Below are 11029 nucleotides of genomic sequence, written 5' to 3'. Positions count from 1 at the left end.
TGGGGGGGGGGGGGGGGGGGGGGGTGAAGGGGAGAAAAGATTGAAAATCAAGAATATCATATACCATACGTTCAAGGGTAGATAATCTTTGTTGTAAAAAAAATGGAACCAAGATATTAAAGTAGTTTGTAGAACACTGGAAATATCAAAAAGCTTATATCATTATTCAGAGAAGCGGAAGGATATTTGTCATCTTATATATTATGGGGCAAAATTTGTTCACTTGACTGCTCAATAAAGTGCAAGTAGTTCAGATCGTTTTATGATCAATTGATTTAGTTATACCTTTCTTGCACAGGAACTAATTGCAATAGCATAAGCCAATGGTGCAACGGCCAAAGCACAAGGTGATGCTGCTACCATGAGGCCTAGAGCTCTGTAAACCGATCCTCTACAAGCTAAAGAATTAAATAGGCATCATACCAGATAGGATAATTTGTAGTCGAAGAAAAATCATCAAATCACAATTGAGAAAAGTAAATAAAGACATGTTAGATAAAGAGGCGAAGAGAGGAATGGAGAACCATAGAAATGTAAGAAATTCACCTAGTGAACTTGTAACAGAACCTACATTAAGGTCAGAAGATCATTACCACAAGCTATAAGTTAGGTTAAGTGAATCTAATTGATATTCTTTGAATAATAATTCAACTAAATAACACCATCTGAACCACATACTATGACGGAAAGGTCCAAGTAGGAGATGTCACAAACTTGTTGATTTTGAATGAGGGAAAACTGCAGAAATTGAGTTGTTTAAGTTCATTTTTGGATCATATTGAAGCTAATAATAATTTTGTCAAAAGCTAGTATTTATGCTAGGAGGTTCTAAAAAATAAACATATTCAAACTTATTAAAAAATGCTCTTCTTTCTCCCAGCCATAACTAGCCATTCCTTTCCATTCGCAAAGAGCTTTAACGTTGTCCCCAAGCTTAGGAAATTAATCTTTGTTAAGTGGCATACCACTACGATAGACATCAAAGATTGATAATACAGAAAATATCGAAAGATAACTCCTGGACCCTCCCCTCTGTTGAGTATACTCAAGCCTAAGCCAACTAAACTGATGCTATCTTCATCTCATCCACTACTCTTTATAGTCAAATCCTAACTAATTACTAATATCCCCTTACTATTCTAATAGCATTCTACAATTAATTGTTTTAGGTATTTATTGATATGATACAATACCAAAGATGCCGCGATACCAAAATAACAGATGACCGGGAAGGTTTGCACATGATTGGTCCGTGGGGTAAGGTTGGAACTCCCATGTTCACATCCTAATTGCAATATAAAAAATAAAAAATAAAAAAAAAAAAACCATTTCTTTCTCATTTTTTTAAAACTTGTCAAATTTGAATCCATAACTAATACTTGTGATCCAATTTATAAACCATATTAATTTATTTATTTTAATTCTTTTATTTTACTTTTTTTTAAAGGAACACTTTGCATACGGAAGGAGTAAATGCAATTTTTAAACCATATAACAACATATGCCTAAGAGGTTCTAGCAATATCATATAGCAATAATTATTGTAGGCATAAATTATTAAAAACTTTGATGATTACCTGATGTACCAATAAATGGCCACTTGAATAACATTGGACCAACAAGCGCAACAGCAATGGACAAAACCACAACTGCTTTGCTATAATGCTCGCCAAATTCATCCAGCCACCTCTGAAGTCTTGGTTTATTCAGTTGTGCCTCTTCAGTCAAGTTCACTATTCGGCTCAACGTCGACTCTTTCCAGGTCTTTGTGGCCTGCATCAAGTTTCAAACTTAACCGGGTGAACTTGCAAATCCAATACAAAAGTCGAATCATTGGGAACTCTCAGATTTCAACCATTGGAAGGAAAAGAGCAACAAATAAATGTAGGCAATCTATCTATCTATAAGCTTCTTTAAAAAAATGTCTTCAAAAATTGAAAAAGCCTTTTGTGATTTCTTCTGAGCATGTAAAAAAACAGTAAAAGATTTCCTTTGTTTAACTGGCAATCAGTTTCAAACCAGTAAGCTGTTTTTTTTTTTTTTTATATATATATATAAAAAAAATTAATTTAATTTTCATGAGAAAACAGGCAACATATATAAACTTCTTTCAAATATGTTTCAAAAATTGTAAAGGCCTTTGGTGGTTTCTTCTGAGCAGGAAGAACGGTAAAAGATTTTCATTGTTTAACTGGAAATCAGATTCAAACTAGTAAGCTTTTAATAGTCAAACTGGTTAAGCCGTTAACACATATATCCTTGACCAAGAGATTTAGAGGTTCAAATTCTCCTTACACATTGTTGAACTCAACAAGTAAACTTTAAATCTTAAGAAGCAATGTTAAATTGAAGGAATTAAATTACATCTAAGAAAAGGATACAAGCATACCTTAACGATTATCCTACCATCCAAGTTTCTTGCACCACCAGGAACTCTGTCTCCCACCGTAATCTCCAAAGGTTTGATTTCACCTGTTAGGTGCTCAATAGTGACTGTAGCACTACCTTGGAAAACTTCACAATCTACAGGAACAGACTAGTAAAATACAAGTTTCCATTATGATCATGTCAACAAATTGTAACAAAATTGATTAAATTTAGGCACACAAACTGTGAGAGCAGCTACTCATAGAAATTGTGCATTGGAAAAAAATTATTTCTACAGCTTCAAAATTGCCAACAAGCGAGAAAGTTAAGTCACAGAGATTTTAGACTTCGCTATTGGTGGGGTTAGTGTCACGATGAGTCAATTCCATGGTAGGCTTGCGAGCCTCATCCCAAGGGTGCACCGTTATGAGAAGCTCACAAAATATGTATTGTGGTCGAAGTGGCTAATGAGAGTTGGGCGTGCTCCAGTAGCTGAGGGGAGAGTATGCCAAAGCTAATAGTCATGGGACATCAAGTGAGTCCTAGGCTAAGTCTGACAGTAGGGGCACGAGAGGGTCTAGTGTGGGATAGCCCAACCCCATTGTGCCTTGAGAGATGCAGGCAAGAGTATGCAAAAGCTAGTTGTCAAGGTATGTCAAGTGAGTCCTAAGCCATGTCCGACAGTTGGGGAGCGTGAAGGTCCAGTGTGGGATAGACTAACCTCGTTGTGCCTCGAGGGATGCACCGCTTTGTACCACTCAGAGAATCTGAGTTATGGTCAGAGTGGCTAATGAGAGTTGGGTCGAACTCCACCCAGCATGGATAGCCATTGTGCTCCCAGGGATACCCTCAGCACCATCGAAGGGTAGAATAAACAAATCTTTGATCAGTTGTTTGCACAATCCCATCCCCTTTCTTGATACACCCATACCCATAGTCACTCCACAGTATCAGGTTTCGGTCATTGGTAGGTTTAGCTCCCCTCAAACCAACAACTTCCTCAAAAGAATAGTCAAGAGTAGCCTCAATGTCAATCTAAATCAGTAAGATCAGCTCCAATGTGCATCTTCTCTCAAAGCAACATCCAATGACAAAGATTACAAGCCATATTATCAGATTTGAAGCTTGAAAATAAGAACTAAAAAGAAAAATACAGCTTTTGTATCTTGTGAAGGCATTGTGCTTAATTCATTTTCTCTAGATAATTGTTCAACGTAATGGCAAAAATTTGAAATCACATACCTCACCAGCACCAACCAATAGATAGGAGTCCACTTGTACATCATGGACAGGCACCTTCTGGTAGGACAAATCTGCAATATTTGGAAGCTTACCCTCATTTGTATCTAAAACAAGGGCAGAATCTGGATAACTTTCCTTCAACTCTTTGACATCAATCATTGCACGACTTATAAAATACTCTTCCGCTACAATCACCATTAAAATTGTCAAGTTAAGGTCGACAACAAGTCTAGGTAATTCAGCTGTGCTAGCATTGAATTTCTTACCAATGTGAGACAAATTAAACATGCCAAGCAATATCCCTCCTTCCAAGGCGTTCCCCATAAAGATGGATGCAAAGGCTGCAAGAGCCATAAGTACATGGATGTTTACTTTTCCTCCACTAATATCAGTTAAAGCATCAAGGGATGAGGAGACCTAACAAGCAGTGGCATAAATTAGATACATAACAAGTTTTTATAAAGAAATATCATAATATATAGAGAAACAAAAAGGAAGGTAGGCTATCCCCGGAGAAAGAAAGGTCTTATAGATAAAGAATTTAAAATAGACGCTTGGGGAAAAGAAAAGAAAAGTAAAACTGAGGCTTCATTTCCATCTCCACTCTTTTCGTCCTCGTAACAGTACTTTCATCTTAAATCATGTGAATCGATTAATTGATATGAACCATCACCAGGTGAACACCCAAATTTTCGAGTTAGAACTGTACCAAATCAACAGTTTATTATACCTTGACAACTCGTAGTAGTTCCAGAATTATAAAAACCACATTAACATCAAGAAGTTTTAAATATAGAATGGATTCAGGACTAAATTTACAACAATCACATTCATTCAAGCAATTGCAAAAAGAAGAAAATGTTGAAGTGGAAGAGATCCATACCCCGACCAAAGGAAAAGCAATGGCAATGAGAGCATTTTGGCAAGGCTTCACAAATGGTTTCGGCACCAAATAAGGGCAAACAGCAGCAGCTACAAACAAAGCCATTGAGCAGCAACATAATTGCAAATGTTCCCTCAAATAATTCGCCAAGTCCGTCCATCTAATAGCTTTAGCGAATCCAATCAGCGCTCTCTGAGGCCCAGTCAGCTCCGCATCATGATCGCAATGGTGGTGACCATGGTGATGGTGGTGACCATGGTGATGATTATGAACACGATGGTGTTCATCGTGATTGGAATGATCATTTGCCGCTGTGGCGCAGAGAACAAGCCGCCGAAGGTGGAGATTGGGAAAATTAGGTACGGAAAACGCAGAAGAAGGGAAAGATGGTTGAAGAGAAGGGTTTGAAAATGCAATTCGGCTCCGAGACGGTAACAGGCGGGGTTTGGAGGACGCAATTGGGAAGGAGAGGGTTCCCATATGGTGAAGAGACCAGAAATCTTGCGTTCATGCGCAGTTGAATTCAGTTCATATGGAGAGGGAAACTGAGAGACAGAATTTGATTTGACCAGAGATTGAACTGAATTGAATGTGTTGAATAAATTGCAGTTTCCAAATTGCAACGATGGCATCACAATGTTGGCATCATAATCTCACTTCCACATGTCCACTTCACCAGGGACCCCTCCAAATCGGGTGGAGATCCACAATTCCAATGGAATGGGGAACGGAGTCGGGCAAGTCATATAAATTATACATGGATATATTAAAAAATTAATTAATTAATTAATTTTAAGATTCTGATTTTAATATTTAAACTAAAATTACATTCTATATTTTTTTAATTATTATTTTTAATTATTAGAGAAGGTTGTAACAATAAATTTTTAGTTTTTAGAAATTATGTTGGTACTTATTAAATATATTAATTTATTATATATATTTTTTATTTTATTTAAATTTAGTGATTAACTAGACCTATTAAAAACTTTATTAAGTAGACATAATTAAAAAAAATTGTTTTTAAAAATTCTTAATAAAAAGTTGAATTTGAAAATCTTTCAAAGCACAAAAAATTTTAAATTTATTAGGATTTTAGAAATTTATTAAGATTTATTTTATCTTTTTTTAATAAATATTATATTGAAATATGAAATTTCCAAATAATTTTAAAAAAATAAAAATAAAAATAAACTTCTAAAAATTACATAATCTTGACACGTGGACTTGCGATTGTGCGGCACTCACTTTCTAACCACAAGTGAGCTAAGCCAATTTGTTCTTGCATCCCCTACAGCTAAGTGACGTATGCTCGAGCCTCTGGCCTCGGTTTAAGAGAAGGTTTTAGAAAACGAGGGTAAGGAGAGATTTTTGAAAGAGACGTTATATAAACAAGAAAGAGAGAAACAACAACGGCTCACAGTATATAACCTTGGGTAAGGAGAAGTCCATCCAATCCCTATAGGAATAAATGAGGAATTTTCGTAGAGACAGCAGATGAAATAGGTGGTGGGATGGGAAAGGCTTCCTGTCCCCGTCCTATCCCATGCACATCTCTATGTCCACTGCTCTAGCTCCAAGTCCTTTTTAAATTTGATAACTTAAAAAAATTGGAACAATTCAATTCATCATATTTTTTTTTGTTGGATTAATTTCAAATAAAAAAGATTTATAGATTAAGTTAGTTTATAAATTTCCTTAAAACTATTAGGTTAAATGGAAGAATAAAATTAATACGGAGCTCAAGGCGTAGCGGAAGATAGGAGGTACTAGGTGATTTTAGGTATAGGTAGGCTAGGCTCGATTCTTTCCATGAAGTGATACTTAGACATCAAGGTGTCGTATCGAACTCACAATCTTAGGTCTTAGAGAAAAGCATTGATCTTTAAGTCTATACATCATATTCTAGGGAAGTTGAACTTTTGAAGCTCTTCTAACGTGCATGTTCTATGGTGCTACGTCCATTTGTTTTCTCTCTGTCAGTGTCTCGGACTCCTACTACCACGACCATCTCCTCCGACTTGCTCAGCAATTCTCATTGGTTTAGGTATCTACTAATTGCAATATGGAAAATAAAGATACTACATTTCTCATTATCTTAATAGATGCAGGGACATCTCTTGCCTAGGTACCTCGACTTGAGGCGTTCCTCGTCCCAGAGTTCCTTGGCCAACGTTCCCCGAGCTGGCCCCTTGGATTGTTCGCCTCTACCTCAAGTAGTGGAAAATCTCTTCTATGTCATCGTAACCAATCATTTACCAAACAAGTTCGGTTTATGTGTCATACTTACTCATTCTCAAATTGTCTAATCATGTAAACCATTAAGATTAAACCATAGCGAATCGAGATACATGAATAAATCAATTCATATGAGTTTCATGTTAACTGCATTTACTTCGTCACGGCGGGGTATAGTGGAGCCTGGCTATAAAGAACTCTAGAACTCTATCTAGATAGTCTACAAAATCTATAACCTAGAGCTCTAATACCAATTTGTAACAACCCACTTTTTGAGGGACTTGAGTATCTAGACAGTCTACAAAATATATCAACCTAGAGCTCTAATATCAATTTGTAACGACCCACTTTTTTTAGGGACTCGAGCCATGGACTGTTACTTACCGATGTGGAAAATAAGAAAAATTAGTAAAATTTAAAACATTTAGACACATTCATGCATATTGAAATTTGATTAAAATAGTAATGAAAATTTTACTTTTATAAAGAAACAAGAAGTTTATGTTCTACGATGAAGTTTAAACGCTTATTGTCACATAAAATGATTATGTTATGATGACGATAACGACTCTAGGTTACTAGAAAATCTAGGGTCGTTGCAACATCATTATCATAACACATCATAATATCATATAAACATACACGACACGTGTAAGGGCTACTGGACACGTGTTATCATATATAAGACAAGTCTTCCAACCGAATCAATAGTAAGACCACTTACTTTGTTGACCTAGACCGAAGCTACTATGACTCCTTGATGCTAGTTTAACACTGCTCTTTGAAATTTAATTATACCTAACGAGTCTAACCATCGTAATTAAAATTCTACTGTTTGAATTGTCTCATCTAATTTTGCATAAAATAATTTAAAATTACTCCTAATAATTTAAACTAAGTCTAATTTTGCATAAATAATTTATTCCTCCTTTTACATAAAATAATTTAAACTAATTTCTAGTAATTTAAATTTGACTCAAAAAATTTAAACGAGCGGAAAGTAGTCATGCTAACCTTACACACTTTCGAAGAGTTGAAACAAGAAGAAAAGGGTTCGAGCATATCAGATCCAAGTCGGATCAACCGAAATGTCGACCTGGAGTCGTTAGAAAGTGTTTTTTGGGTTTAGGGTTCATGTGGGGTATTTTCTTATTTCGCAAAAAAAAGAAAAAAAAATGCATGTTCATGCAATCTCAGCGTTTGCATGCACTTCCGCCGTCACATTTTTGCCAACAATGTCAGCTATAAACAGATCAAGATTCCGGTGAGAAGAACCACCGTCCTCCACCGCTCTTTTGCCCGCCTCCATCAGCTCAGCCGCCCTTTTCGCCATTGCCGTCGCGTTCGGGCCATCGGTCATCTCCCATATGCATCTCTCCACCTCTTTTGAACTAACAATTCCACCATCTCCCTTCCTCATCCTCACACCCATCTTGAAAACATCCGTCAACAATTTGGCATTCGTAGGTTGATCCGTCCACTCCGGAAGTGCTATCACTGGAACTCCGGCAACCACCGTCTCTAGCGTTGAGCTCCACCCACAATGAGTTAGGAAGCAACCAACCGCTTTGTGCTTGAGAACCTTGTTAAGAATACACGTACAAAACACTAAATATTCCCTTCATCAAGTCATAATTTATTAGCCTTCATTTCCAAGAAAAAAAGTTATATACCAAACAAAACACTAACATTTCTAAATAAAAAACAAGACGTGCATTCAGAATCACGAGTAATGTATGATATTGTCTAATTTGAGCATAAGCTCTCATGGCTTTACTTTTGATGACATATTTGTTATAAACCCGTGATCATTCCCTAAATTAGCCAATATGGGACTCACTCCCGGAAATCATCAACAATCCTCCCCTTAATCGAAGCTCGACTCCTTTCTCTGAAGCCCTCACTTTAGTCACTTTGACTACACCTTCGAGGTTCACAATTCTTTGTTTGATATTTGAGGATTCTATTGACATGGCTAAGTTTAGGGCATGACTATGATACCATATTAGGAAGCTTTACTTTGGGCTTCTCTAAATACCTCGTACTAATGGAGATGTATTCCCTCACTTATAAATTGATGATCATTCTCTAAATTAGCTAATGTGGGACACACTCCCAACAATTCTCAACAATGTTAAACAAACCTGTTCTTGAGGGCACCAATTCACGACGAGCCTTCTCCCGCTAGTAGCCTCGAGAAACCCATCCGGTAGTCGAACAGTAGACTCCTCCGGCGACGGTCGCTTTAACACCCAAAGAAATGGCTTCCCACTCATCCACAACCCGTTAGCAATATTGTCAATTTTCTCCTGAGACAAAACAATAAGACTCCCAAACGACACATAAACAACCGACCCTAAATCCTGCCCATCGAGCCATTGCAAGCAAGAATCATCCGCCACCCACATGTCTACGCTCAACCCATAGTCCCTCTCTTCCTTCTTCTCCTCCTCCTCCTTCCCCAATAAAAACGGCGACACCAACGGCCCGATCGGAAAAACCATCGGCCGAACAACCCCGCTCATGGACTCCAAAACCTCCTCCTCCAGCTCGTAAAAGGAATCCCCAAGAATCCACTTCACGTCGCCCAAAAAGGTGAAAAAATCAGAGATGAGTTTTTGGAGGCTGGGATGAGCCTTGGGGAGGATGAAGGAAGGGAGGTCGTCGAAGTCGAGTAACGGCAAACCGGGTAATCGGAGAGCCTCGTTCGGGTTTTGTAAAATGGTGAAATCGTCGAGTTTGTTGAAGAAATGGTAATAGATAGAGTAGAGGGCACAAGGATGGATCCAAAGCACAACGCAAGGGAGGTTGTTTTGTTTGGCGACGGGTATGAAAAAAGGATTGAATTGGTGGAGGATTAGGCAAGAGAATTTTGTGCGTTGGGATAATTTGACAATGAGGTCTGATAAGTTTTTGCAGCCTTTGGTTCTTACGACGTCGATCCAATAGTCGTAGTTACTGTGACGGTCGAAGTCGAGGTCGAGTCCGTCGGAGAAGAACTCGAATTGGATTGACGGGTTGGTAGCGTTGGCATCGGCGGTTGTAGTGTGTTTGAGCATGCTGTGGCGGGCTGGCTCGGTGGTGGCGATGGTAACGTGAATGCCTTTTGTGATGAGGCATTTGGCTAACTTGAGCATGGGGTTTAGATGGCTATGTACGGCTGGTGTGGCCATGAGAACATGGATGTTTTGATGGAGCGCCATTGTTTCTGAAATTTCTATGTAAGGGTTGGAAATGGTTAAGGAGAGATGATGAGTTTATATATTGCTAGTTTTTTTCTTTTTTTAAGAACACTTTAAAATTCTAAAAAATAAATTAAAACAAAAACAATTACAAATGAAATAATTTAAATAATGAAACGCAAACGATCTATTATAACCTAAGACTAGAAATTTAAAAATTCAACTGTCATTCGTACATGGGTGTCTTGCCTTTCCCTGAAAAATGATATGGCACAGGATTTGAATATTTGAAAGAATACTCAGTAACTGACACAGGATTTGAGTATTTGGAAGAATATTCAGTAACTGACCCCACTATAGGGATCATGCTAATGCAAACACATGCAATTATGCTCTTGGGACCTTGGAACAAACTTCGAAGGACAAAATCAAGTGCATTTGAGTATAAGATAGAACGTTGGCCAAGGCCCTCCAAGTAAATGATCTTACTATTGGCATAGTTAGAATTTTGTTTTATGTATGGTGACACGTGTCCGTGGCTTTGCACGTGTCATATATTTGATACGTATGAGATATTTATGATATGAGATAATCGATGATATGAGACATGTTATGATGTGACATGTTGAACTATACTATATGTTGAATGATATGATATTTTGAACTATACGGTATATCGAAGATTATGATGTGTTGCATGACATGATATGATAGATGTATGGCATGACTGATATGTAACAAAGTGTTTTGATATGATGCACAACTCCAGCCTTAAAATGATATGATATGAAAGAAAAATTAAAAGGGTTGTTTACATGATTTAATTAATGTAAAAATGTTGGGACGTCATGCATAATCATCTGTCACATGCATCGAGATATTTTTCTCTTATGATGAGTACGAACGCGTACACTATGAAAAGGAAAATGACCTTCATGTTTAACATGATACTACAACGGTCACTACTCCTTCTAGGTGTCCAACGACAGCACTAGAAATGCTAGCCCGACTAGTATGAGGCTTAGGAGGCATGCAAATTGTCTGGTGGGTCCATATTCGCACGTATGGACAATGTGTAGAGTAGTAATACACATCCGATGACTCGATTAGGATAGTC

The 11029-nt window shown here is 37.4% G+C and overlaps 2 protein-coding genes across 2 annotated transcripts in view; both read right to left on the bottom strand.

Annotated features, from left to right (window-relative positions):
- Positions 1-5199, bottom strand: part of LOC111451500 (probable cadmium/zinc-transporting ATPase HMA1, chloroplastic) — a 13289-nt gene extending 8090 nt beyond the window's left edge. Inside the window, exons 1-6 of the mRNA XM_023091950.1 lie at positions 4493-5199; positions 3876-4026; positions 3610-3794; positions 2390-2536; positions 1578-1773; positions 286-398 (exon numbers count right to left, since the gene is read on the bottom strand). Coding sequence (XP_022947718.1) covers positions 286-398; positions 1578-1773; positions 2390-2536; positions 3610-3794; positions 3876-4026; positions 4493-4972 — 1272 coding nt within the window. The 5' untranslated portion in view covers positions 4973-5199. The remainder of the gene's footprint in view (positions 1-285; positions 399-1577; positions 1774-2389; positions 2537-3609; positions 3795-3875; positions 4027-4492) is intronic.
- A 2680-nt stretch (positions 5200-7879) lies between these two features.
- LOC111451642 (UDP-glycosyltransferase 84B2-like) lies at positions 7880-9940 on the bottom strand. The gene is made up of 2 exons (XM_023092123.1): positions 8875-9940; positions 7880-8312 (listed from the first exon to the last, which is right to left on the bottom strand). Exons 1-2 carry the CDS (start codon positions 9931-9933, stop codon positions 7914-7916), a joined length of 1458 nt encoding a protein of 485 aa, XP_022947891.1. The 5' UTR covers positions 9934-9940; the 3' UTR covers positions 7880-7913.
- Between the last annotated feature and the right edge of the window lie 1089 nt (positions 9941-11029).

This window comes from Cucurbita moschata, unplaced genomic scaffold, assembly GCF_002738365.1.
Source record: "Cucurbita moschata cultivar Rifu unplaced genomic scaffold, Cmos_1.0 Cmo_Scf00013, whole genome shotgun sequence".
Lineage (NCBI taxonomy): Eukaryota > Viridiplantae > Streptophyta > Magnoliopsida > Cucurbitales > Cucurbitaceae > Cucurbita > Cucurbita moschata.
Note: the sequence above shows the minus strand (reverse complement) of the source record. Positions and strands in the feature narration are given on the sequence as shown.